The sequence below is a fragment of the Vulpes vulpes genome, chromosome 9 (assembly GCF_048418805.1).
Source record: "Vulpes vulpes isolate BD-2025 chromosome 9, VulVul3, whole genome shotgun sequence".
Classification (NCBI taxonomy): domain Eukaryota; kingdom Metazoa; phylum Chordata; class Mammalia; order Carnivora; family Canidae; genus Vulpes; species Vulpes vulpes.
Genome location: NC_132788.1, coordinates 16,520,274 through 16,546,688, shown reverse-complemented (window position 1 = coordinate 16,546,688; position 26,415 = coordinate 16,520,274). Strand labels below are relative to the sequence as shown.

At 55.0% G+C, this 26,415-nt stretch overlaps 2 protein-coding genes and 1 long non-coding RNA gene across 5 annotated transcripts; 2 read left to right on the top strand and 1 right to left on the bottom strand.

The window, feature by feature from the left end:
* Window positions 1–1,211: 1,211 nt before the first annotated feature.
* NUDT18 (nudix hydrolase 18) lies at window positions 1,212–3,864 on the top strand. Of its 2 annotated transcripts, none has more exons than XM_026007955.2 (3): window positions 1,212–1,591; window positions 2,462–2,675; window positions 2,922–3,864. In XM_026007955.2, exons 1-3 carry the CDS (start codon window positions 1,430–1,432, stop codon window positions 3,515–3,517), a joined length of 972 nt encoding a protein of 323 aa, XP_025863740.1. In that variant the 5' UTR covers window positions 1,212–1,429; the 3' UTR covers window positions 3,518–3,864. The 2 variants fall into 2 exon arrangements, with proteins under 2 accessions (XP_025863740.1, XP_025863741.1); XM_026007956.2 differs by having other exon boundaries at window positions 1,326–1,591; window positions 2,483–2,675.
* A 1,598-nt stretch (window positions 3,865–5,462) lies between these two features.
* On the bottom strand, window positions 5,463–21,560 carry FHIP2B (FHF complex subunit HOOK interacting protein 2B). Of its 2 annotated transcripts, XR_011994144.1 has the most exons (18): window positions 21,444–21,560; window positions 17,625–17,703; window positions 14,970–15,142; window positions 11,850–11,954; window positions 11,639–11,761; window positions 11,190–11,417; window positions 10,888–11,084; window positions 10,486–10,594; window positions 10,178–10,254; window positions 9,607–9,796; window positions 8,990–9,135; window positions 8,761–8,889; window positions 8,502–8,592; window positions 8,158–8,301; window positions 7,657–7,797; window positions 7,338–7,438; window positions 6,669–7,108; window positions 5,463–6,182 (listed from the first exon to the last, which is right to left on the bottom strand). XR_011994144.1 is itself a non-coding variant. In XM_072719428.1 (17 exons), exons 1-17 carry the CDS (start codon window positions 21,486–21,488, stop codon window positions 6,970–6,972), a joined length of 2,217 nt encoding a protein of 738 aa, XP_072575529.1. In that variant the 5' UTR covers window positions 21,489–21,560; the 3' UTR covers window positions 5,463–6,969. The 2 variants fall into 2 exon arrangements, 1 of the variants encoding a protein (XP_072575529.1); XM_072719428.1 differs by having other exon boundaries at window positions 5,463–7,108.
* On the top strand, window positions 21,023–24,897 carry LOC140593831 (uncharacterized). Its single transcript, XR_011994153.1, has 2 exons — window positions 21,023–21,114; window positions 22,720–24,897. It is a non-coding gene; the product is annotated as an uncharacterized lncRNA (long non-coding RNA).
* Window positions 24,898–26,415: the final 1,518 nt, after the last annotated feature.

Sequence of the window (26,415 nt, the reverse complement as noted above, 5' to 3'; positions counted from 1 at the left end):
TGAGGGCTGGGCTGCCTGGTCATGATGACCTGTACAACAGTCTACAGAGCTCCTCCCAGGACGGTTCACCTCCCTGACAACCCTGTGGAAGAAGGGCTATTATGAGCCTACTCTACAGATGAGGAAACTAAGACCCACGACTCATCCAGGGGCACAGGGCCAGCCAGTGAGCTGCGGCTGGACATCTGGTTCCAAGTCCAGTGCTTTATCAACACGTTCCCAAAAGGAAGCCGGCAGGAGGGAAAGGGGAGACCTAACTGGGAATGAGGAGCTCCGATTCGGCTGCCTTCATAGTTTCACTCCAGCTGGCCCTGCCTTCCTGTCCTAAGAGTAGGTTAAAGGAAGCTCTGAGGAGGAAAGGTCAGTCTGGGAGAGAAGTAGGAACTCGCCAAAACAACCCACACCCTGCTCTCAGAGCGCCAGGCCACCAGGCCTTGTGAGCTCGGTGTGCGGGGAACAAAGCGGAAGGAGCAGGACCTGGTCCCTGCCCTCCCAGGGCTCTCAGTCTGCAGTGGAGAGGGCCCTAAAACTGCGTGGGACATGCAGCGGGCAAGGGGCCAGGACACCGATGAAGGTTGGGGCTGGCTGATTACAGGCCCTCTTTCTGCCCCAAACCCCCTCCTCCCACCGCCAACCACACCTTGACCACCCCAGCCCTGCTCCCTCCCTCCTCTGAGCACCTGTCACACCTCTTGCCCAAACCAATCATTTAGCACTTGGCTTATAACCCTTGAGGGACTTTTCATTATATGTCTATGTCCACCTCCAGGGTCAGAATCCCCTCCAAGGCAGGAGCTAATGCTCCCCCTGCCGTGGAGACATGCGGTACATTTTTTGCGAAGAAATAAGGTTATCTGGGAAGTGATCAATTTGGGCAACGCCACGGTAGGCGTATGAACGGTGGGTCCAAGCCGCGGCCCCTCCCCCACCCTCCGTGACGTCATCTGGCTTGTTGTGACGTCACCGTCGCCGGCTCCTGTGGCGCTCCGCAGCCCGCAGGCTGGATGACGTCATCGTCGGAACCCGCGCCGACAAGTGCTTGCTGGAGGAGTCAGAGAGGCTGGCGACTGGAGATGCGCGGAGGGAGGCGAGGGGGTAACCGACAGAGACGCAGAAGCCCGGCGGCGGCGCCCGGCGCCCAGCGCCCAGCGCCCAGCGCCCAGGCCCGGCTCCCGCCCGGGTCCTACCCCGCTCCTAGCGGGCTCCCGGCCGGCCCCGCCCCGCGATGACCGACGCGAGCCAGCCAATCCGCGCAGGCCGCGGTGACGCCTAGCCAATCAGCGGGCAGGGCTCCTCGGGCGCTTCCGCGTTCGCGAGCGCCGGGCCCGGGTCGGCAGGGGGAGGGGGCGAGGGCGCCCGACCGCAGCCTCGCCGGCGTCCCGCCCTGCGCGCTGCGGCCGCTCTCCGTCCGCCGGCCCCGGGGGACCCGATGGCCTCGCAGGGCCTGGCGAGGGTGCTGGCGGCGGTGCTGGGGGGCCAGGGGGTGAGCGTGCACGGCTATGATTCGGAGCCGGCCGGGGAGCCCCCGGCGCCGGCGCGGCTGCGGAAGAACGTCTGCTACGTGGTGCTGGCCGTGTTCCTCAACGAGCAGGTGAGCGCAGCCAGCCCCGGTGGGGACGGAGGACCTCCCGGCAGGAGCCACCGCTTCCTAGTGCGTGGTGCTCCCAGTTTTGCAAAGCACTCTCACTCACACTTGCATCCGAGCCTTGAGCCTTGTGCGGCCCAGCCCGGAGCTGATCCCTTTATACAGAAGAGGAATCTGAGGCCCGGAGCCTGTTTCTTCCCTCCCAGTAGGCCTCAGTGTCTCGAGAGGAGGCCTGCCTTATTCCTCTTCTTTCCCCAGAATCGAGCACAGTGCCTGCCCCTAGAGTGCTCAAAGATGTGCCCAGTGTCTCAGAGACCTCCTCTGGGTCCCATGAACAGTAATGGCATGACCTGCACTTGTACTCGGGCCTCCTGTCCCACTGTGCGCTGCTCTTTTCTACTGATCCTTGTACAAGTTGTTGCCACGACAGCTAGAAGGGGCCGGGGTCATAGGTAGGAGTTGTATGGGCTTGGGGAGTGGGTATTTCAAAGCCTAGGCCCCAGTGGGAGGCCCTGCCACAAGCAGTTCGTAAACCACCAGGGGAGATGAGAGATCTACAGAGGCATATAGACAGGAATCAGTGCAGGACACATGGCAAAGCTCCCTGTGGGGCCTAATCCCCAGCCCCTGAAATAGCTCCCAGGAATCTTCACCCCTTTCCAAAACAGAAGTCTGAATGCAAAGAAGGGTAAATTGCAGACAGCTGCAGGCCCCCAGGCACACAAGGGCCAGTCCCCTGGAGAGCTCAACGGTTTGAGGTGTGCACCAGTAAGGGGGTGTTGGGTGGCTGTGTTTGAGATAGGATCTCACCCCCGGGGCAAGGGCAGGTTTGCAGCGGAGCTGTGGTGGGGGTGAGGATCCTCTCTCTCCCCTCAGGATGAGGTTCTACTGATCCAGGAGGCCAAGAAAGAGTGCCGTGGATCATGGTACCTACCCGCGGGGAGAATGGAGCCTGGGGAGACCATCGTGGAGGCCCTGCAGCGGGAGGTGAAGGAGGAGGCCGGGCTGTACTGTGAGCCCCTGACATTGCTTTCTGTGGAGGAGCGGGGCCCATCCTGGATCCGCTTTGTGTTCCTCGCTCAAGCCACAGGTATGGCCCACCTGGTGGCAGTGTTTGGCAGGGGGCAGTTGACACCTTTCCCCTCAGCTTGTCCTCTGGTGCGATGAGCCCCTATTCTGTCCAGGACAAGCCTGGCATCTCCAGATCCCAGCCCCCACCAATCCCATTACCCTGGGTCAGGATTAGGATCCTTGGGTGACCATTTACTCTGCCGGACCCAGGACTTCTCTCAACAGAGACCCTTTCTCCCAACCCCATCCTCGACATCTCCTCCAGGTGGAATTCTCAAGACTCCCAAGGAGGCAGATGCAGAGTCCCTGCAGGCTGGCTGGTACCCACGAAGCTCCCTGCCCACCCCGCTGCGAGCCCAGGACATTCTGCACCTAGTAGAGCTAGCTGCCCGGTACCGCCAGCAAGCCAGGCACCCTCTTCTTCTGCCCCAGGAGCTTCCCTGCAGTCTGGTCTGCCAGCGACTCGTGGCCACTTTTACCAATGTCCAGACAGTGTGGGTGCTGGTGGGCACAGAGGGGATGCCTCACTTGCCCATCACTGCCTGTGGCTTCAGTCCCATGGAGCAAAGGGGTGGCATCAAGATGGCCATCCTGCGGCTGCTACAGGAATGTCTGACCCTGCACCATTTGGCAGTGGAGACCAAGGGGTTGCTTGGACTGCAGCACCTGGGCAAGGACCACGCAGATGGCATCTGCTTGAATGTGCTGGTGACTGTGGCTTTTCGGAACCCAGGCATGCAGAGTGAGCCCCCAAAAGTTCGGGGTGAGAACTTTTTTTGGTGGAAGGTGATGGAGGAAGACCTACAAAGCCAGCTCTTACAGAGGCTTCAGGAATCATCGGTCGTCCCAATCAACAGATAGGAAGGTGCCATCGTGGTGCAAGGAGCCAGGCACCTGTGCCCCACCCCCTACCGTGGCTCTGCCTTCCTGAGGGAGGCAGGAGGTTGGCAGTCAGAAGTCTTGTTGCATTGGGAGCAGGTGCTTCTCTTAGTTCTCAGGGTAATTTCCTTTTCTGTGGAACAGGTCCCTACACTGCACCAAAAGGACAGTGACTTTAACCAAACAAGGAGTTCAGAGCTCAAGGATCTAATTACTCTGTGGGCATGATGAGGGCACTACTCCCTAAGGGGAGGAGAGAACTTTCTGAACCTGAGATGGCATCTACTTATCATTTTCCATGCTCCCCTCAGTAAAGGCCTACATCCGGGTTCCAGGTTCTTAGGCACTTAGAACACAGACTGGGTGCGGGGTGGGGGTGGGAATGGGGGGGGGGTCATTCCAAGGGAGTGGGCCCCTTGCTGAGTAAATAGGTGGTACTTGCTTTGCCTTCCTGCCTAAATGTGTCTGTGGGGAGGAAGTGAGCAGGAAGCAGGGGACTGCATCAAGAAGGAAGCTCCTCCCTTGGCCCACCACACCCTCCCAGCTCTTCCCAGACAGCAAGTGACTGGGGTGGGCAGGCTTCCTGCCATCCACCATAGCCTCTGTGGCCCACTGGGGCTCTCCTTCTCTTGCCTGCCTGTGTCCACATCCCCTCCAGGGTTTGGGCAGTGAGAACACTGGGAGCTTCAGGTGGGTGAGGAGCTGTAAAGTAAAAGCCAGTCCCACCTCTTTTCCCCTGCTCCTTCCCTACATCACTCTGCGGGCCACCAGCTTCTTGCCCCTGCCTTTCTACAACTCCAGCCGGAGCCAGACCGAAACCCTTTATTCATTTCTCCTGAGCCCAGCGGAATCATGATAAAAAGTATTATTATTAAAAAAAAAAGAACTTTACTAAAATTTAAGGGAAAAATCATAGGAAGTAAACAAAGAAGATTTATCGTGTGCTACTCACTGCATGTAATACAGATTTCTGGTTCTGGGCAAGAGAACACTTGATTAGACCTTCCTTCTGAGGTAGCTGCACTCCAACACTGATGGACCAGGATAAGGGCCCCCCATCCCATCCTCTCTTGGCTGCCATAAACCCAGAAAGGATCCTAGGGTTATGAATCTGAAGCTGGAGTCTTGTCTTTCTGGCCTTAGGCTGTGGTAGGAATCCTCTTGTCTCCTCTGAGGACAAACATCTCCCACATGATGGAATCAAACCCTTTCACGTTGGTTCACTTCTCTCAGTGTCTGAGGGACCCACCAGTCCATGTCAAAGGGCAGTCTTTGCTCCCACTTTATTTAGCCTGGAGTAGTTTTCAGCCCTGCCCAAGAGAATCACCTGGAGAGCTTGAAAAACAACTTGGGACCCATCCCCCAGAGACACTGATTCCACAGGGATTGTAAAAAGCAATCCGGTGATTCTGACATACTAAGGTAAGAGCCACTCGTTAGCCCTAAGTTTTCAACTTGCTCCGTTCTGGAGTTCTCTCAGCTACCTTCCTGAAAGTGTCCCCACACAAATGCACCTAAGGATGAGCTTTTTAAAAATAGGAGGCCCACTACAGCATTCGTACAGCCCACGACATAAACACCCCGAAATGAGACTCGCATACAGATGCTCCAGATGGCCCATTCTTTCCCAGTGTCTCCGAGGCTAGCTGGCTCTCAGCTGTAAGTAAGCTGGGCAGAAATAGTGTTGCTTGGCCAAGAAAGAGCCTGGTTCCTGGCAGGCACTGAGGAACATCAGATTTGCACTGCCAGAGCCTGTCTCTATTTACCACCACCACTGCCACCCCCCCCCCCCCCCAGCACACCACCCCCCTCCGCTCCAGTGTTGGAAAAGGAATCTTTCTTGGGGAAGAAGAAGGGCCTGAATGAGCAGTGGAGTCCTGTGCAGGAGGACACGAAGGGACGAAGGGTGCAGAACAGGGGCGCTGTGTCCATGCAACCAAATCATTTATTGCTGTGTCGTCTGGGGGGACGCAGTGCAAATGCTGAAGGGGATGGAGGAGGAGAGGATCTGTGACTCCCGGACGCTCAAACATTTTCTGACTTGGAGAGTGCAGACTCGGTTCGCCCATGAGCTCGGCTGTCCTGTCCCACACCAACTCCCACGTGCGCGCACACGCATGCACGCACAGGCACGGTGTCCTTCAGAGCGGCAGTTAAGTCCTCCGCAGCTTGGAGGAATGCAGGAGAGGGAGAGGTCACTGAGTTCCTCCTCTTTCATGTCACCTCCTGGCAACCTGCGGCCGGCTTCTAGAAGCGGCACAGGCAGGAAAAGGAAGCAAAAGAGGCTCTGGCCTGCTCCTCCTTGCCCAGGAGCGAAGCCAGCAACTGCAGTCCTGCTGTGAGGTAATGCCTGGCGCCGCCTGTGTGTTCCTGCAGGTTGAGACAGATTCGGGCCGGGTGGGGTGGCAGCCCCAGCCGTGAAGGGCACGTAGGGAGAACAACACTACAACTGGTTGCCTGTGCCCCAGCACCTCCCCGCCAGGCCTTGGGGGCCTGGGGTCAGGTGGGCGTCCTGGCCTCGTCAGTCCTGAGCTCCCTGGCTCTCCTGGAAGAGTATTCCATCAAGGACACTGCGGCAGGGTGGAATGCTGAGGGCCAGGCCTGGCCTCCCCCGGTCTCTGAGCCCCTCTGCCCAGGTGTGTTGGACCTGCCGAGACGGGTTCAGAGGCGCCAGAGAGAAACCAGCTGGAGCCGGAGCCTGGCACCCAGCCCCCCCACACTTCCCAAGCCCTCTCCCGCCCTGGCTGCAGTTGTACCAAGGCTCTCATTAGCAGCTGCCCCCGCCTGGGCGCGGAGCAGGCTTTGGATATTTGCCACGAGGCGGTTGGGAATTTTGCAACAGTCTCTAGGAGGGCTGGGCAGGAAGAGTGGGCTTCCCTGGCCATCCACTGTGCCTTTGCCACTGGTTAAGCCAAGAAGGCAAGAGAAAAAAATGTCAAGTGTCAGCAGTGTCTGTGGCACCTACTGTGTCAGAGACAGGGCTCCTGCACCCCCATCTCTCTGGCCTGCAGTCCTGACCAGCCTCAGAACCATCACTCACTCCCCTCTGTGCCCCTGGGACTGACCATAGGTCTTGGCCCCGGAAATGGCCCGTAGACACAGAACACGCGAGGGTTTGGGCCTGGCTGCTCACCTGGCAATTACCCAGCTCCCCTGAGAAGGCCCCAAGGACACCATGCTGTCTGGGAGGCCATCTCTTTTGCTCCGTGGCTTCTGGTACCTTGGAGACCCACTCCCCGAACCCAGTCTCATGTGGCTGACAGGCCCGGGTCTCCTGGAGTGAACCTGGAGTGGAAGCCCAGGCCTCCTCAGAGGCAGAGGTGCCTGGGATGTAGAGGAGATGGAGCCGAGCCCCCACCCTGGGAGGCAGGAGGTGGCGGCAGTGCCAGGTGGGAGGCAGCTCTCGGGCAGAGGTGTCCTGTCCTGCTCCTGGCTCAGACGTGCCCTTCTCGGGGAGGGGATAGGTGCAGGTGAGGTCCATGTGGGGGGAACTTGACAAAAGCGATGGCAGCCAGCTCCTTGCAGAATTCCTCAAGAACCACCACACCCTGGAGGAGGGTCTGGTGGTCCAGCCTGAGGGAGACAGCATGGGAGTCATGGCTGGGAGGTGGTGGGAGTGTGCCCAGTATGACATCCTGGTGCCCAGGAGGCACGTTCCAGTGCCAGACTCCTCTGAGTGAAGACAGAGCTCAGCGATGGGCCACCGTCACCCCTTGGCCTGTGTTCCTCCAACTACCCTGGAGCAGGCTGCCTTCCCACCCTAGGGTCCACCCTTGGGCACCCACTGCCCTGGGTTACTTACTGTTCCCCGGGAACCTGACCCATCAGCTGCTTGCGCACCAGGAGCAGTTTGCCTGGGAATTGGGGGACCCTCTGAATTCTCTGCATCAAGTCCCCTATCACCTAGAGCAGGAATAAGACAGGACTGAGGTGGGGGCCAGTGACACTCGTGCAGGGTCCCCTAGCTCTGCCATGCCACGGTCGGTGGGTGTGTGTGCCTGTGCTTTCCCCGGAGCTGTCCGGGGTGCCCACTCCTGCAGCCCTTGCCCCCACCCTCCTTCCTGTTCCCCTCCCTTCCTGCCACCCCACTGGCACACACCCTTGGGCTCCGACATCCTTACCCTGACAAGCACAGAGAACAGACTCCTGCAGCCAGGGGCCAGGTTGATGTAGGGATCCAGGAGGTACTCGTGGATAAGGGGGTGGGGGAAGAGGGCAAGCCGGGACAGGACTGAGGTCACCTGCAGGTTCAGGCTGTATGGCTGTAGGGAACACGGTGGACAAGCCGAGGGTTGGCAGGGGGCGGCGAGCATTTTTTGCACTCCCCCAGCAAGGCGCCTGGCCGGTGTGAACGTGTGCGGGGGTGGGAGTCTCACGTGATGTGTGTGTGTGTCATGGATTCCCTGGGGCTGAGGGCCAGGACATGTTAGGGCGTGTGGGGCAGAGGCAAGACGGGGCTTCCCGCCTGGAGAAGGGGGAGGGGTGGGGGGGTCTGGAGCTGAAGCACCAAAGAGGACTCAAGCCCCAGGGCTGGGCGGCTGTCCTGATGGGCTCTAGAGGCACCTGCCTGAGTTCTCCTGCCGGCCCTCACCCTGTAGCCAGGGCCCAGGCCTGTTGGCTACCTGTTCCAAAATCCGGGACATGCGGTCAAACAGCATTCGGAGGAAGTGACCCTCAAAGAAAGGCCGTTCGGGTTCATGGGGGTCCAGGGGTGTGGGACCCAGGGGCCAGCCCCAAGGGGCTACTCGGGAGCTGCATTCCTGGAACTGAAACAGTGGTGAGAGTTGAGGAGGGAGGCCCAGTGGCCAGGAGGCACCTGCAGACACAGGGAACCACGTGGGAGGGATGGACTTGAGCTCTTGGCTGGAGTAGGGAGCACCCTGGGCAGATCACAGACGGAGGAGGTGGGGCTTATCAATGCCATGACTCTGAGGGCTGAGGAGTGGGCATGGGCCTCGACACTCACCAGTCCGTAGGCATCGTGGACGTACGTGTCATATCCGGTCTCCTCCAGGAAAGCTGAGGTCTTGGCTTCCTCAGGAACCAGGCAGAGGAAACTGAGAGACAAGACCTGGGTGTGGAGGGGCACCGCCTGGGCCACCCGGTTCCTCCTTGCTCCACTCCAGCCCTGAAGGCGCACTCCCTCCTGGGCTGTGCCTCATCAGGGCTCTGGCCAAAGATGGAACAGACCTCAAGTGGCTTCGGGTTCCAGAGCGGCTCCCTACCTGTTGACGATCTCAGTCACGGCTGTTTTGCCATCCAAGTTGGTGGGGGGGGCCGGGGGGTGCTTTGCAGAGGGTTGAAAGCTGGAGTCGAGGAAGCCGTCTGTGAAGTAGGGGTCTTCCTCCAAATCTCTGTGGCCAGGGCCGGCAAGTGGCACCAGGAATGAAGGAATGAGCGAGCGCGGGGTACTGAGGGCCGTACTGGGTCCCAGGGGTGCGGGGTTTCACTTACACGGTGTCCTCGTAGCTCTCGGGCTCGGGTGAGCCCCGGGCCACATAATGGCGGCCCTCCAGGTAGCCCAGGACCAGGCTGCGGATGATTCGCTCGTGTGGCTTCTGGAGCAGCTCCTCGAATAGCCGCAGCGTGGTGATGCTGATCTGGGTGAGAAAGGGTCAGCAGGAGTCCCTAGGAATGGCTCCCTCGGATAAGGCAAGACCAGGGGTAGCGAGTGGGTGCTGGTGTGGGAGCCGGAAGTCTGCCCCCCGCCCCCCGCGTTCTGTCACCAAGCAAATGAGCCAACTGGCGCTTCTGTGTCTCGGTTCCCAGGTTTGAGAAATGAATGGAATAGCAGCCTCACCCAGCTTAGGGGAGCTGTGAGCCTCCAAAAAGCCAAATGAGTATGAGTAGGTTTGGAAGACAAAGTCACCCGGCGAATATCTGATCACAGATGATTACTATGTGACAAAAGCCGCCATGACTGTGTCATGCTTTTTGGGGGGTATGTGTTTCGATGCCTCAAGGGTAGTACCACCCGGTAAGCTAATGCAAGCAGGGAGAAGCCCTCAGGAAATCCCTTGGGTGGGGGCTGGTGGGAGCCAGAAGGACGAGGTGCCCCCCCCCCACCTCACCTCGTCAGAGAGGTGGTCGCAGTGCCCGATGAGGTGAGTGCACAGAGTGCGGGGGCCGTCGTCAGGGGCTGCAGGCTGTGGCTCTGTGCCCAGGAGGAAAGCCACGGCCTCTTGCAGCAGCGCCGGGGAGCGGAGCTGACGCAGCATGGCCGTGAGCAAGGCGGTGGAGGTCAGGACGCTCTGCTCTGAACTACAGGGAGAGAGCACTGAGCCAGGCCTCCTTGGGGTTGAGAGCCAGGCAGGGGAGGGGAGACCAGAGAGGGAGCCAGGGGTGAATGAATGTGAGGATGACAGCACCCTTTCCTGGGTTCCTTATGTCTTGGTTGGTATTTCCCTGCTTGCTCCCTAGCCCTCTGGAGGCCCTGGAGTCCAAGAGCTGGAGGCCTTCGTCAGCCCATGTGGCTCTGAGCCACGTGTGTCAGGGGCCAAACCTGGCAAATATGAACCATGGGACCCACAGACCCACGTGACTATGGCCGAGGAGACCCCCGGCCTTAGGGACAGGAGGGGACTCGGTGGGGTGGGCCAGTGGATCCAGACCATGGCCGTGCCCAAGGGAACAGAGACTCACACATGCAGGAGGTGGGGCTGCAGAATCTCCACGAATAACTTCTCAGCCACAGCCTTTGCCAAGGCGTCTGCAACCACCTAGGTGCCAAAGAGCATGTCTTATGCACGTTTTACCTCCATGACAGTTTTCCCCTGAGAAACAACTGTGTCCTTGCACAGTGTCTAACGCAACAGGCAGGCTGGGGGCCCTGCCTAGCTCTCAAGAGACCCCTCGGTCCTCAAGGTGGACACGGTGAAGGGAGTGGGGTGAACCGTGGGGCACCCTCCCCCGCCCCACAGAGAGCCCTGCTGGTGCCGGCTCCTGCTCACCATGTGTGCCTCCGTGATGAGGTGGTCACAGTAATCAAACCAGCCCAAAAAGGCAGCCAAGGCCTCCTTGCCAGGGAAGGCAGCCTCATCAGATGGGGCGCTGGGCAGCCTGAGAGGGAGTGAGGGAGGGGCTATGGGGCCTGCCTCAGGTATGTTCCAGAACCTGGGCCCCTTCTCCCTGCACCCTCTATTGCGGGTGGGGGGGTGAGGTGAGGGAGGTGAAGCAAAATGATATTTCCCTGGAGGGAAAGCCCCAGAAGGATGGGTGGTGCCCTCAGGAAGAAGGTGGCCAGCAGGGGTCCCTACCCTCCTGGAAAACCAGAGGAACGGCTACCAGAGGGCAGGGAGGGCTTCTATCCCCTGCAGCTGTAGCCCGGCTCCCAGCCAAGCCCAAGCGCCTACCTCCAGCTGATACCCTCTAAAGCGGCAATGTCTGCTGGGTCCAGGAAGGTGGGCAGGGCCTGGTACAGCTGGCAGAGATGCTCGGCGACAGCAGGGCAGCAAGGGCTGCTCTGCACCAGGTAGGTGGCAGCTGCCTGCGAAGCCACACTTACCAGGAGCAGCAGGTTCTCCTGGGCCTTCAGAGCCACCCGACCTTTCTGGGGAGATAAGGGGACCGCTTCAGGGACATACATCTAACCCCCAGTCCCCTCCCAGCCACCTGCCCTCCTCACCCCTGCCCGCTCTGTCTCGGCAGCCAGCACCTTGCTCTTGCACAAGCCCATCAGGGATGTGATGAGGTTGCTGTCTGCAGCCCCTCCACCCGGCTCCTCCATCTCGGCAGGCGGCTGGGGGCTCAAGGCCCGGGCCCCACCGGAACTCCTGTCAGGAGCCTTGCTGTGAGGGTCGTCCTTGTCTTGGATGTTGGCTGCCTCTCTAGGCAGGGTGCTGGGTTCTCTGGATGACTTCTTCCTACTGACCATCTTCTTACCCTGCAAAGAAGGTCGGGTGAAGCCAGGTTGTGGTGCAGACCATTCCCCACGGTGCCCCCTTGGGAAGGCAGGATGTGCTGGCTGTCCGGGCCTCAGCGTGGAGCTATAGGGGAAGCTGAGGCACGTGAATACCTGCTCCACCCTCTGCTTCCTCAGAAGGGCCCTAGGGGCTGGCCCTGGGGGTCTGGGCCCTCCCGCTTCTTTTCCTCCGAGATGCTCACTTCCAGGATATAGGTGAGTAGAGCTGGGTCCTGTTGGATCTTTGAGCAGAGGACGGTGGTGAACTGTACCTCCTCCTTTTCTGTCTGGGATCCGGGGACTGTCCCACCAAGTCGGAGAAGCTTCTAGAAGGGAAGCAAATTAGAAGAATGAGGTAGCAGGGAAGAGATGGGGCTTGACCCTCAGACACCCCTTGGTTTCCTGGTCCTTTACCTGCACGGGCCTGTGGACATTGAGATAATGCAGGAGGGGATGCTGCACCTGGGCCAGAAGCTTGCTGAAGAACTGGAATACCTGCTGTCGCATGCCCGGGGGGTACTGCGGGGTCAAGAAGCAGGGTGCCCATCAGGTGAAGCCAAGCCTGCTGCCAGGAATGCTCCTCCCCCACAGCCCACAGCACCATCCTGTCTTCTGTCACCGTGAGTCACTTGCCTCACTACAGGCACACCTTGCTTCCAGACCACCTCAATAAAGCAAATACTGCGATAAGTGAATATCCAATAAAGCCAGTAAAATTGAGGTTTTGGCTTCCCAGTGAAGACAAAAGCTTTGTTTTTTTACACTATGCTGTCGTCTATTAATTGTGCAATTGCTTTAGTTCTAAAAAGCAACGTATGTAATCTTAATTTAAGATTAATTTCTTGGGACACCTGAGTGGCCTCAGTGGTTGAGCATCTGTTTTTGGCTCAGGTCATGGTCCTGGGGTCCTGGGATTGAGTCTCGCATTGGGCTCTTTGCAGGGAGCCCACTTCTCCCTCTACCTATGTCTCTCTCTCTGTGTGTGTCTCTCATGCATAAATGAATAAAATCTTTTTAAAAAATTAAAAACATAAAAATAATTTCTAAAAGATGCTAACTATCACCTGACTTTTCAGTAAGTTGTAACCTTTTTGCTGGCAGAGGCGCTTGCCTCGATGTTGGTGACTGCTGACCAATCAGGGTGGTGGCTGCTGAAGGTGGGAATGGCTGTGGGGATTTCTTAAAATAAGACACCGATGAAGCTGGCCACATGGATGGACTCTTGCTTTCATGAATAATTTCTCAGTAGCAGGAGATGCTTTTTGATACATTTTACTCACAGTAGATCTTCTTTCAAATCTAGCGTCTGTCCTCTCCAACCTACCCCTGCTCTATCGACTAAGTTTACGCAATGCTCTAAATCTTTCGTTGTCATCTCAACAATCTTCCCAGAGTCTTCCCAGGAGTAGATTCCATCTCAAGAAACCACTTTCTTTACTCATCCACAAGCAGCAACTCCTCATCTGATCATGAGATGGCAGCCATTTGGTTCCATCTTCAGGCTCTATCTCCAGTTCTACTCCTCTTGCTCTTTCCCCCACACTTCCTCCTCTGAAGTCTTGAACCCATCAAAGTCATCCATGCAGGTTGTAATCAAATTCTTCCAAACTCCTGTTCATGTTGATATTTTGACTTTTTCCCATGAATCACAAATATTCTTAATGGCACCCACGTAGAATGGTGAATCCTTGCCAGAAGGTTTTCAATGGACTTTGCTCAAATCCCTCAGAAGAATCGCTATATATGGCAGCAACAGCCTTAAAGAATGTATTTCTTAAATAATGAGACTTGAAAGTCAAATGACTCCTTGATCCCTGGGCTGCAGAATGGATGCTATGTGAGCAGAAAACAACATTTATCTCAGTATACGTCTCCATCAGAGTTCACGTGTGATCAGGTGCATTGTCAATAAGCAGTCGTATTTTGAAAAGAATATTTTTTTCTGAGCGGTACTTCTCAACAATGGTCTTAATGTTCAATAAACCATGTTGTGATCTGAAGTGCCATCATCCAGGGTTTGTTGCTCCGTTCACAGAGCACGGGGCAGAGTGGACTTAGCATAATTCTTCGGGACCCTGGGATTTTCAGAATGATCAATGAGCCCTGGCCTCAACGTCAAGGCACCCGCAGCATTAGTCCCTAAGGAGGGGTTCGGGCTGTTCCTTGAGGCTTTGAAGCCAGGCACTGACTTCTCCTCTCTCTAGCTATGAAAGTCCTAGCTGGCATCTTCTCCCGATAGAGACCATTTTCTCTACATTGGAAATGTGTTGTTCAGTGTAGCCTCTTTCATCACTTATCCTGGCTGGATCTCCTGGAGAACGTGCTGCAGTGTCTACACCAGCATTGGCTGCTTTACCTTGCACTGGGTTATGGTAGAGATGGCTTCTGGCCTTAAACCTTATGAACCCACCTCTGGCAGCTTCCACCTTTTCTCCTGCAGCTTCTTCACTGCTCTCAGCCTTCACAGAACTGAGGAGAGTCAGGGCCTTGCTCAGGATAGGCTTTGGCTTAACAGAATGTCCTGGCTGGTTTCATCTATGCAGACCACTCAGACTTTCTCCACATCAGCAATAAGGCTGTTTGGCTTTCTTATCATTCATGTGTTCACTGGAAGGCACTTTTAATTTTCTTCAACAACTTTTCCTTTGTATTCACAACCTGGCTAACTGGTTGGTGCAAGAGGCCCGCTTTTGGCCTGTCTCGGCTTTCAATGTGCCTTCCTCACTAAGCTTAATCACTTTAGCTTTTGATTTAAAGTGAGAGACATGTGACTCTTCCTTTCACTTAAACACTTAGAGGCCACTGTAGGGTTATTAGTTGGCTGAATTTCAATATTATGGTGTCTCCGGGATTAGAGAGGCCCGAGAAGAGAGAGGAAGATGGGGAATGGCTGGTCAGTGGAGCAGTCTTACATGGGCACTATTTGTAGTACCCTCAATGACAACAACAACATCAAAGATCTTTGATCACAGATCACCATAATGAATATAATAACGAAGTCTGAAATATTACCAAGAATTACCAAAACATAACACTCAGCGGTTGAGCATCTGCCTTTGGCTCAGGGTATGATCCCAGAGTCCTGGGATTGAGTCCCACATTGGGTTCCCTGCATGGAGCCTGTTTCTCCCTCTCCCTATGTCTCTGCCTCTCTGTGTGTCTCTCACGAATAAATAAATAAAATCTTAAAAAAAAAAAAAAAGAAAGAAACTGGCTTTCCCACACTGCCGATTCCCCTTCCCGCTTTTCTGTTCTCCATAACCCTGTCATCGTTGAATATACTATGTGTGGGCCGCCCAATTACCCACCTCTCTCTGACTAGAAGTTTTGTCTGTTTTCTTTACCACTGTATCCCCAGCATTCAGGATCCTGCCTGGCACATGCCTGGTTCTTAGCACACCTTCTCCAAATGAACCCTGACTAAACAATGGGCGCAAATCCATGACATGATGGAAACACAGGTGGACGAGCCTAGAAGTCAGAGGGCTCCAGTTTGGGTGGAAGGTTCCAGGGGCACCCCAGGGTCCTGCCCACCTCGGCCTTGCCCAGTGTGCATAGGGTCTCCAGGATTTTGTGTTGCAGCAAGTATTCTAGACAGGGCCCAGCCTCGCCAGCTCCTGTCTGCTGCCTCTCCTCGTACACCAGGATGTCCAGCATCTGCTTCAGCCGCCAGGGAATATCCGTTTTCTTGGCAGGGGTGTTTTCATCTAATAGAGATTCAGGAAATGAGGGTGAGTGGGGTGAAGAGTGGCACTTTGGCTTGATGAGGTCAAACCCATGGGGTCTGAGGGGTGGAAGGAGACTGAGGGTATCCCTGGAGAAAGGCCAAGTTACCGGTTTGCTTTGAACAAAGACATGGGGAAGTAGAAATTTACAGTTGGTGCCTCTAAACCTAAAAAGACAAAAGATGGGGCACCTGGGTGGCTCAGTGGTTGAAAGTCTGCCTTTGGCTCAGGACATGATCCTGGGGTCCTGGGATCTAGTCTCACATCAGGCTCCCTGCATGGAGCCTGCGTCTCCCTCTATGTTTCTGACTCTCTCTGTGTCTCTCATGAATAAATAAATAAAATCTTAAAAAAAACAACAACAAAATACCTTTGGGATGAGACCCAGGATACAGCCTTCTGACTGGGAACATGTACATACTCTAGCACTTTATCAGAGGGAAGTGGCATCATTTTTTCTCCTAACCCTGGGGCATATAGGAGGGTACACTGCCCAGGCTTCAGGCCAGCTCTGGGCCTGAGTGAGAAGCCGTGGGCTCAAGGTTCTCTGTCATTGAATTTAGAAGCTGTCTTGGAGGAGCTTCCTGAGAGGTAAACATCCTGTCCTTTTTACACTCACAAGAGGCAGATAGGAGAAACAACTTTTTTTTACAAAGGAGAAAAAAATCTGTGCATGACCACGGGTTTGGAGGCAAACTTGTTCCATCATGCAAAGGTCTTGATGGAGAAGCTGGAGCTTTCTTAGTGAGAGTCTCAGGTAGAGAGTATTTGTGTAAAGCAAGTTTTGGTGCTTTGGGACCAGCCTTGGAGCACCCCCTAGCTTTTCTTGAAAGCATTGGCTTTTCAGCAACAGAGCTCACCTCACTCACCCCCATACCTGTGGTCTAGGGACTGTTCTGGAAATTAGTGGATTGGGTTCAGGTGAAGCCCCAGGTGGACCTGAGTCAGTTCTGGATCTTTTCCTACATCCTGGTAGATTGGGGCTGTCAAGAGATATCAGTCTAAAAGGTACAGACTTCCAGTCAAAAAATAAATAAGTCCTGGGGCGCCTGGGTGGCTCAGTCAGTTGGGTGTCTGATTCTTGATTTCAGCTCAGGACTGTAAGAGAGAGCCCTGTGTCAGGTTCTGCGCTGGGCCTGGAGCCTGCTTAATATTCTCTCCCTCCATTTCTCTCTGCCCCCTCTCTCTTTAAAAAACAAAAAACAAAAATAATAAATAAATAAATAAATAAGTCCTGAGAATGTTTTACAGCCTGTTGACTATAGTTAATGTATTGCATATTTAAAAATTGCTAAGAGTAGATCTTAAAACTTGTCATGACAAGAAAAAAAAATTGGTAACTAGTTAGGGTGATGGATATTAACTAGACTCACTATGGTGATCACTTCACAATATATCCATATATCGAATCAATATATTGTACACCCAATTTACATGATATAATGTCACATCAATTATATCTCAAAAAAGAAAAAAAGACTTCAGTTTAAAGCAGTTGTTCTCAACTGGGGTGATTTTGCCCCTAGGAACATTCGGCAATGTTTGGAGAAACATTTATGGCTATCGAAATGGGGAGGGGTTGCTACTGGCATCTATCTAGTCGGTAGAAGCCATGGCTGCTGCTAAACATACTACAATGCACCCCCAGAAGCCCTGCGCCACAAATAGTGATCAAGCCCAAATGTCAACTGTTCCAAGATGGAGAAACCTGGTCTAAAAGGACCCGGGGGGGGGGGGTGTTTCTCAGAAGGCGGGGGTGTTCCTCAGAGTGTCCAAAGACTGTTTTTTAATTTCTTGGGCTAGCTCAGGCTGGAAATACAGTCTTCAGGAAAGGGGTAGACTGGAATCAAACCACAATCTGAACCAGGAGGTAGAAAGCCAGGGATGCAGGACAGGGTTACCTGGCAACCAGCGTGTATCCACCAATACCAACGTACTGACTACAAAGCAGCCAATCAGATTCCACCCCCTCAATGAGTGATCCTGATGGGCCCAGATTACCCAAAGCTGGCTCCCTGAGGTGTCAGCTAGGGAGAAGGACCCAGGCACGGTACATGCCTCAGCTTCTGCTACTGTAAATTTCTATAAGGGACACACCCTCTAAGTTAGCTCAGGGAAAAGAGGAATTTATTCCATTTCTTTTCTTTTAATCAGTAAGCCCTGAGCACAGGCACTTGGGGACTGCCGGCCTGGACAGTCTGCCTCGCTGGGAGCTAGGGACGAGTGGAGCTCAGCCTCTGCCTTGCAGTCAGCTCAGGGACATGCACAATTTCACAGTTCCTGCTCCCACCTGACACGGTTCCTCTCATGAAAGATCAGGGTGGGGCCAGCCCCCATTCTTGACTCCTGTGCGGCTGGCAGTTGTCACCTTTTCCCTGCATCTCTGACTGGCATGGTGACCCTGCCCACACCTTCCTCCCCACTGCATGCAAGGCTCCCCCGGCCAGGGAAAACGAGGCCCCACCTGTGCTTTCAATGTAGTAGTGCGTGATGCACTTCCAATGCTCCACGAAGGCCTCTAGCAGGTCAATGCTGGGCTCCCGCTGTGGAGAGAGCAGAGACACAGCCTAAGTGGTTGTCACAGTGATTACGGGCTCTGTTGCCACTGCCACTCGGAGCAGGTGTTCCACCGTCTACCAAGCATTGGGTCGGTACTAGGCCCTGGAGGAGGCCCTGTGATCCAGATTCTCAAAGGGAACAGTAACTCATTTTCTCCAGGACAATCACTCAGCACCTCTCCCAGCCCCCTTCTCTCCTGGAAATCCTGTACTCCTACTACATGTCATGATTCCATAGGGCCTGTCCTGGAAGAACTAGGAATATTGGTGGGGGGAACAGACACAGAAATAGATCCTCTCAAGATAGTTATGCTACAATAAAGGGACACAGAGAGAAAACAGGAGAGTACCCCCCAGAACAACAAAATCAAAATGATATGGATGGAAAGCATGGCAATGACAAAGCTTTCAGGTCCTTCTCAATCCGAGAGTCTGCAAAAATCTGTGTTTGAGGCCATTGAAAAGCTTCGTTCAGCCAGGTGTGTAGTGTTAGCATAATATTCATAAAGCATCTTACTTATACCATGCTTGCATCTTTTTTCCAAGGCTGCAGGCTGCCAGAGGAGCTGGGGATACACAGCCTGCAGCCCCAGGGAATTCTATTTTTGCTAGGAGCAAGCCTCAGACCTGCCCCTTTTCCAGAAGTTATCTCTTCATCTCCACCTCCAACAACTGCTTTTTCCAAAAACTCCAAGAAAGAGCATTTGTTCTCTTTCCTTGAAGAGTAAACATACACAGGAGAAAATGCATCATCAAATAGTCACCACAGGTGCTCATTTCCTCCTCTCTGTCTTTGTTCAGGCCGCTCTGCCCAGGAGGCCCTATGTCCCCCTACATTTGCCTAGATCCAAAGGCTCACCAGTGAGGCCCAGCTAAGGGCCACCAGCTCCACAAAGGCCTCACCAGAGTTCCTGGACACCTCTCTCTCTAACCTCACACTTCACTGCATCACAGAACTGAGCGTCTACTGATTGATTCAGGAAGTATCTTCTGAGTGCCTACTGTGTACAAGACACCATGCTAGATGCTATATGTAATACAAGGCTGCTGAACACCCAGTGCCGGGGAGAACAATATAAAAACCGCCCTGAATAACTCAGCTATAGGAAGAGGTGTGAGAACACAGGTGAGGTGGAAACTGGCCCCTGGGAAGAGAGGGCTGGAACAGAGTAGGCTTTACTGCAGTTACCCTGGAAATAAACCATGAAGAATGGAGCCCGAATTTAATCATTAGAGATGAAGGAAGTTCCTTCCTGCAGAAGGAACTCTGCAAAGCGTGTCTGGGACAAGGATGGATTGAGTGTGTGGGCTCCTGAACATCAAGTCACCAAGTCAGGACTGTTTTTTTGCAGGCGGGGGTGGGAGGGGGTGCAGCTCAAGGACATCTAGTGGTGTTTCAGGCAGAGTCCTCCAAGTCCTCTGACAGTTGCATGTAGGAGATGATGACAAGAACAGTTAGAAGGCCATTAAGACAGGAGAAAGAAGCAGTACCACTGAATCAGAGGCCCTGAAACTCTTGCCCCAACCCTCAGCTGCCCAGGCAAGCTTGTCTTCTTTCATAGTTAGTGGTGCAGGGCAGCACCCTTACAGGATCAACACCAAACACACCATCCACATGGAGCCCCTGCCTCTCACCAGGTCCTGGGTGATACTATTATTGTGGGATTAGAGTCACCTCTTCTACTAGACTGTGAGCTCCCTGAGGGCTCAGATTCTGTGTTTTCTAGTTCTGCCTGCCCCTAAAGGGCGCTGTCAATAGTGACTACTCATTCATATTTACTAAGTATCTCAGCAAACTCCCTTAGACATCCTTTCCATAGTTCCTTGTCTCAGGAAAGCTCTCTGACCCTTGACAGGCACTATAATCATCTTCCAGTTCTGCGATGGGCCTTAGGATTCATTTGTAGTCTCCTAAACCCTTGAGCTGGGCTTACAGTGAAAAGGAACAATCCAGTAAGAGTAAGAGACTGGGGTGCACCAATGATCAGCAAACTGTAACAGACTGTAACAAAGTAGACTGTTAGAAGGAAGCAAGGGGAACATCTTCACCTGAATCCACTATTAGCTATTATAACTCCAGAGAAATTGTAGATGATTTATTTTTAAAGAGAAATTATTAATCTTCACAACCTCTGTTAATAATAATAAAGAATATTTTTTTAAAAACCAGAACAACTGCTGTTCTTATTTTGTCAGAAGAGGGCAGGAAGGAGCACTCTTCCTCCTTGACAAGAAGTCAAGCAACTTGCTGGGGGCAGGGAAAGACCTATGCCCTTGATGTGGGTGGGGGTGGAGGGGAGAAGAGGGGTTCCCCTCTCTCCTGACCGTTACAGGGGGGCCAGCCAAGCTTCTGTGGCATTGTCTATATATCCTATACTCAGGAGCCAAAAGTATCTCCCTTGACCACCAATCTCTCCTCCATCTACGGAGGCTGAAGTGCCTGCATTGGAAGCAACAGAAATTCACTTCTGGGGACTAAGACTCTGTCTGGCCGGACTACCAGCCCGGTGTAGGGGGTTTTCCCTGAGAAGCATGTAGCAGTTTGGCCTATCACTTTCTAAGATGACAGCTGTTTTGATTGGAAACAAGGGGGAGGGGAAGGCGAAATCATTCTGGAACCCCTCCCCAGGTGGGCTGCCCTGGAAGCACCTGGATGCCAGGAATGCAGCGCTGGGGACAGGTGGGCGGAGCTTTTCACTTTCTTCACAAGTTTAAGGCTGAGACTGTTCTCATTTATAATAAGCTCGGTTTTGGCTCTGGAGCCAATCTGACACGATATTACTAAATCGATCCATTAGAGGAGGACTTCTGCTTGGAGACCAAAGAGCTGTTAACTTTACAGACAGGCTCTTGGCAGGGTTACTTTCAACAGAAGGCGTTGGGCCTAGTCTATCGGAACTGCATGCACTTTTATCTCCCTGAATGCAGCGAACCCTCTGACCAGCCTTCAACCGGAGAGAAAGCCGCAAACACGCCGGAGTCCCCCGCTGCTGGCCTCTCCCGACTCAAGGTCAGTGTGGCTAAGGCCTGGGCCGTGCGAGGCCACAGCCTGGGGCGGGCTGTTTCCCGGGCCGGCGCCCACCCACCCCGCTGCCAACAGTCCCGCTTCCCGCGTCCCGGGCCGGGCCGGGCCGGCACTTCCCGAGCCGAGGCTGGGCGCACCCGCGGGACTAAGGTCCTGGGGTTGTCTGGGGGCTCAGCAGGAGGCGGAAGGGCACCTCTTTTTCCAAGCCAGGTGACCAGGGGGGGAGGAGCGTGGGGGGAGGAGGAGGAAGGCACCTTGGGGAGGAAAGTGCTGGCTGACGGGGGAGCCTCCAGCACTGAGGAGTTCGGGAACCGGGAGCAAACTGGGACCGCGGAGCAGGAAAATAAACCGGAAGCCGTTGGGGGAAAAGGGTTAGTTAGGGGCTGGGCATGACCTGGAGAGGCCGGGGCCAGGGCGACGGGGAGGGAGGCCACGCGGAGGCGCAGGGAGGACTCCGCGCGGGCCGCGACCCGGGGCAGGGGAGGCCCAGAAGGGCGCCGCGGCCGGGAGCCTGGGAGCCTGGGAGCCTGGGAGCCTGGGAGCCTGGGAGCCTGGGAGCCTGGGAGGGGGTCCCTCCCCCCGCGGGCCCGCGCCACCCACCCCGGCCCTCCGCCCGCGCCCGCCGCCCGCCGGCTCCTCCCCCGGCCCCGCGCCCGCCCTTCCGGCCGAGGCCCCGCGCGCCCCGCTTCCCGGGCCTCACCGCCCCCACGGCCTCCTGCAGCAGCGCCCCGAGCCGGCTCAGCATGTCGGCGGCCCGGCCCTGCTCGGCTCCCGGGCGGCGGCGGCGGCGGCGGCGGCGGCGGAGCTCGCGGGCGGAGGGCGGCCCCGGAGGCGCGGCGCGGGGGCGGGGCCCTGGCTGACCTGCCCCGCCCCGCCCCGGCCCGGCCCGGCCCGGCCCGCTGGGGGCCCCGCAGCACGCCCCCGGCAGCACCCACCCCGGCCCTCCGGCCCGCTGGGGGCCCGGCAGCAGCACCCCCCGCAGCATCCACCCGCCCCCCCCCAGCCCGGCCCGCTGGGGGCCCCGCAGCACGCCCCCCGCAGCACCCACCCCGGCCCGGCCCGGCCCGCTGGGGGCCCGGCAGCACGCCCCCCGCAGCACCCACCCCGGCCCCCCGGCTCGGCCCGCTGGGGGGCCTGCAGCAGCACCCCCCCCGGCCCCCCTCCTGCTGGGGGCGCCGCAGCAGCACCCACCCCCGGTCCCCCGGCCCGGCCTGCTGGGGGGCCCGCAGCAGCACCCACCCCGGCCCCCCTGCTCGGCCCGCTGGGGGCCCCGCAGCAGCACCCCCTCCCGCCCGGCCCGCTTGGGGCGCCGCAGCAGCACCCCCGCAGCACCTACCCCCGGTCCCCCGGCCCGGCCTGCTGGGGGGCCCGCAGAAGCACACCCCTGGCCCCCGGCCCACTGAGGGCTCCCCAACCCGGCCCGCTGGAGGCCCTGCAGCACCCGCCCCCCCCCCCCGCAGCACCCCCTGCCCCCCCCCCCCCCCCCCCCCCGTGCGCTGTTGGGACGGAGGCCGGGGAGAGCAAGGGGGCCCTTGGAGCCTGAAGCCTCAGCGGAGGAGGGAGGGGCGCCGCGGAGGAGCAGGTGCAAGTTCCGCAGGGGCCAGTCGGAGGAGCCAGGGGCAGCGAGAAGGGCGGCGAGGGGGCCCCGGAGTTTCTTCCCTGAGGAAGGGGCAGTTGTGTGGGTCCCGTAAGTCTCTAGATGCCCCAACCCACCCGCCGCCCCCCACGACCAGGAGAGTAGCCCCAGGCTGCACGTGGCTGTGGAGCGCTGAAACAAACGTGCAGGTCCGAACTGCGAGGTGCTGAGGGTAAAATACACGCGGGGTTCTGAAGACTTGCACAGAAAAGAAAATGCAGACTAGTTCATTCGTGGTATTGTGTGTGGATGACTTGTTGACACTGTAATGCATTAGGTCCACTGGGTTAAATGAAGCATATTACTAACATTAATTTCACTTGTTGCTTGTTCCTTCTAGTGGATAGGGCACTGGTCCAGCGGTCCTGCGGAGGAAGGAACGGCTGGCCGGTTGTCCTGGCAGCACCAAGGAAAGAAACACAAGGTGGGTGACCCATGTGGAGAGGGCCCCTGCCCCGGAAGGTTGGACCCAAGAAGTAGGCAGGCAGGACTTGTATAAAAGAGTAGGGGTTCCTGGAATGTCTGAGCTACAACCACGGATTTAAAGCCCATTTCCCCTACCACCTCCACCACCACCCTCCACAATGGAAAGATCTTCCTGAGGAGAGGGCTGGTTATCTGTTCCAAATGTATTTCTGCTCAACACATGATGAGTGGGTGAGGGATCAAGGGTTGCACTAGGGAGGAGAGTAGCCTCTACTGCAAAGCTGAAGGATGGAGAGCTGTGGGGTCTTGGGGTTTCACTGCACTCGCCCTGCCCCTTGGGCTCCATTCACCCATCAGGCTGAGGCCCAGGAGGCCCCAAGTGGCCCAGAGATGGCTGTGTACCCTGGAGTGGAGCCTGGAGCCCCAACTAAGTCACCAGGGGGTGGGGACAGACAGGGCTAGCAAATGGATCTCAGTTCTGAGAGCTGCTTGAGAAAAATGAACTAAATAGACCATCTGTAAATGGGCCCCGGTGAGGAGCCCTATGGGAAAGGAGAGGAGGCTTTTAGGCCAGAATGTGTAAGAACAAAGGGAATAAATGAGCCTGTTTTATGCCTATGTTTGTGCACAGAGAGGCGACCTGGAAAGCTGGAGACCTGAGTCTAGTCCTGCCCTGTGGGTTTCTGGGCCTGCTTCCTCCTAGGTCAGGGAAGCAGCTGTATGTATTAAATCAGCTTTTCCCAAATACAGAAGTGCATCAGGAATTTATAACCTTTCATTTGGTTTCACTTAAAATTTTTTATCTTAAAAGTTCTAATAAAAGTCAATGGACACAGTTATATGTGCTATATGCCAAAATAATCAGAGCCCACTGATGTACAGTTGACCCTTGAACAACATGGATGTGAACTGCACAGGTCTGCTGGTACATGCATTTTTAAAGATAAATACAGTGCAGTATTGGGTCTGTAATTTCTCTTTTATGATTTTTTTTTAAAGATTTTATTTACTTATTCATGAGAGACACAAAGACAGAGACACAGGCAGAGGAAGAAGCAGGCTCCCCTCAGGGAGCCCAAAGTGGAACTCGATCCCAGAATTCCAGGATCATGCCCTCAGCCAAAGGCAGATAGATGCTCAACTGCTGAGCCACCCAGGCGTCCCAAAGAGAGATATGATTTTCTTTCTTTTAAACATTTTTTAAAAGTTTATTATTATTTTTTATATATTATTAATTACTTAGTAAGATCTATGCCTAACACATGGCTCAAACTCACAACTCTAATATCAAGCATCATATGCTCTTCCAATTGAGCCAGCCAGGTGCCTCTCTCCCTTATGATTTTCTTAATATTTTCTCTTCTCTAGCTTGCTTTACTGTAGGAATACAGTATGTGGTGCATATAACATACGAACTGTGTTAACTATATTACTAAGGCTTCTGGTTAACAGGCTAATAGTTAAATTTATTTGGAGGCAGTCAGAAGTTAAATGCAGATTTTCTTTTTTTTAAGATTTTATTCATTTCAGAGAACGAGAGAGGTAGAGCATGAGCAGAGTGGAGAGGTGAGGGACAAGAGGCAGAAGCAGGCTCCCTGCTGAGCAGGGAGCCCAAGGAGGTCAACGCCGGGCTCAATCCTAGGACCTTGGGATCATGACCTGAGCTGAAGGCAGACGCTTGACCACCCAGACGCCCCTACATGCAGAATTTTTACTGCATTTTCAAACAGACCCCGTGGCAGTTAACTGCCAGATAAGCTCATTTGAGAGAAGACCTGTAAATAAAGCCTTTCCTCCTGTCAATTTAAGTGAGGGCGGAAGGCTATTGCTGGGTGAACTGTTTTTAAATGCGCGAGTCACTAAGCCCAGATCCTAGAAGAGGGGACATTGACACTGTGCTAACTCAATGGGAGGAGTGTGAATGGATTTGTGAGCATTTTTAAAACACCACAATTTTGTGACTACTTATCTGTGTGAATCAGGATTTTCCCGATACTGTGCAGCCAAATACAATAGTGAATTAGCTCCTGCATTTGATAAAAGGGCAACTGTTGTATATAAATCTTGCCTTAAAATTTTTTTAGTCATCAAAGCTTCTTGGTCCTCATTCATTTTCATCATAATTAGCTATAAAATTCACCTTATAAATGTATTCCAATTACTAATAATAAGATTTTTTTTTTAAGTTTGCTACTAAAAAGGTTTGGAAGCCCCTGAACTGAGTGATCACCACAGTTTTGCATCTGTTCACATGCATGTGCCTGCGTACAAGTAAGTGTGTGTGTGCGTGTTGTGGGAAGAGGCACTGAGAGATTCTCCTAAGGTTTTGTTTTAGGGACCCAGCTCCACTTCAAGCCTCTCCAGGTCTCAAGAACTTAAAATCCTTTAAGTCTTAGCATGCAATCTGCCCCCTCAAAAGCACTTTCCAGTGACCTGTGACCAAACACGGCCGCCGCACCCTTTGATGCCCAACAGTCCGGGAGCTCTGCAGACGTGGAGGTACTGGACTTGCTACCACTGTATCCCAAGTGCTGGAACAGGGTAAGCCCTCCAAACATTGGCTGAATACCTGAAATTGCGTACAAGTATGGAGATGATTCCTCTTTCTCTCTCTCCGCCTCATCGGCTGTCCTCCCAGCTACCTCTTGGGAGGCAGCTGCTTATATTGGGGAGTCCTGGCTTAGTAGCCAAGAAATGGGGAGGTCTGTCTCCATCCCCCACTTGTTAACTTGCGTGTGGCTTTAGGCTTCAGGATGAACAGTCTCTTCTACAATGTTCTTTTTTGCTGAGGTTTCAACTGATCTGTGCTACTGACCTCACAGGTTGTTGGAAGGATAAAACAATGTTGTAGATGTATCATCGGAACTCCTACAGCTTAAAACAGTTGTTCATACTTGAGTGATTCTTAACCACTTTGCTTTTGCTTTGGCCAAAAGGGGTGGAGACTCATCCCGGGGGGTAGGACACTTGCATCAGGTCCAGTCCTTAGGTTCGCACTCCAGCTCGCCTGGTCCTTCTGGCCACATGCCTCCTCACGCGCCCACATCTAGGTTCTGAGACTGGCCCCTCCCTTCACAGGCACCCACAATCCTCTTTCCCATCTTCCAGGCAGATCTCCGCACTCCGGGTCCCTGTCTGCTCCCCCTGCGAGGCCTTGCCAAGTCAATTACCCCCTCCTCTCTCTCAGCTTCCACCCCACCCATGGTCCACTAGATCTCACCCACTGTTTGTTTCTCCATTGCTTGGTTTTCCCTGCCTGCTCTTCAGCAGTTGGCTTACTGCCTGTTCCTGCATCCTTGACCTTCTCTGTGTGTTTGGCCTCCCCCAGAGAACTGGGAGTATCAGGCCCTGGAGGGTGCAATCTTGTCAGATGCTGGTGAGCTTGACTGCCAAGGTGAGCGGTTAGGCCTCAGCAGAGGACAACGGGCTTGCCCCCGAGCCGGCTCCTGTATTAGTCTCCAGCGTGACCTTCTGTCCTTCGTCCATACTTCATCACGCAGCCCCTGAAGAAGAGGCAGCAGACGGGACCCTGCTAGGCTGGCCCCTGCTTTTGTGGCCAGGGGCTGGGGGAAGGGGCAGTGTGTGATGCCGGCCTCTTCCAGCCCTCTGT

Excerpts from the sequence above, each read along its gene's own strand:
- NUDT18 (XM_026007955.2), top strand. The coding sequence starts at position 1,430 with ATGGCCTCGCAGGGCCTGGCGAGGGTGCTGGCGGCGGTGCTGGGGGGC. Across the intron at positions 1,592-2,461 it reads CCGTGTTCCTCAACGAGCAG|GATGAGGTTCTACTGATCCA; the intron begins GTGAGCGCAGCC and ends CTCTCCCCTCAG. Across the intron at positions 2,676-2,921 it reads GTTCCTCGCTCAAGCCACAG|GTGGAATTCTCAAGACTCCC; the intron begins GTATGGCCCACC and ends CATCTCCTCCAG.
- FHIP2B (XM_072719428.1), bottom strand. The coding sequence starts at position 21,488 with ATGCTGAGCCGGCTCGGGGCGCTGCTGCAGGAGGCCGTGGGGGCG. Across the intron at positions 10,595-10,887 it reads TTAGAGGGTATCAGCTGGAG|GCTGCCCAGCGCCCCATCTG; the intron begins GTAGGCGCTTGG and ends ACTCCCTCTCAG. Across the intron at positions 8,890-8,989 it reads GAGAGCTACGAGGACACCGT|AGATTTGGAGGAAGACCCCT; the intron begins GTAAGTGAAACC and ends CCCTGGCCACAG.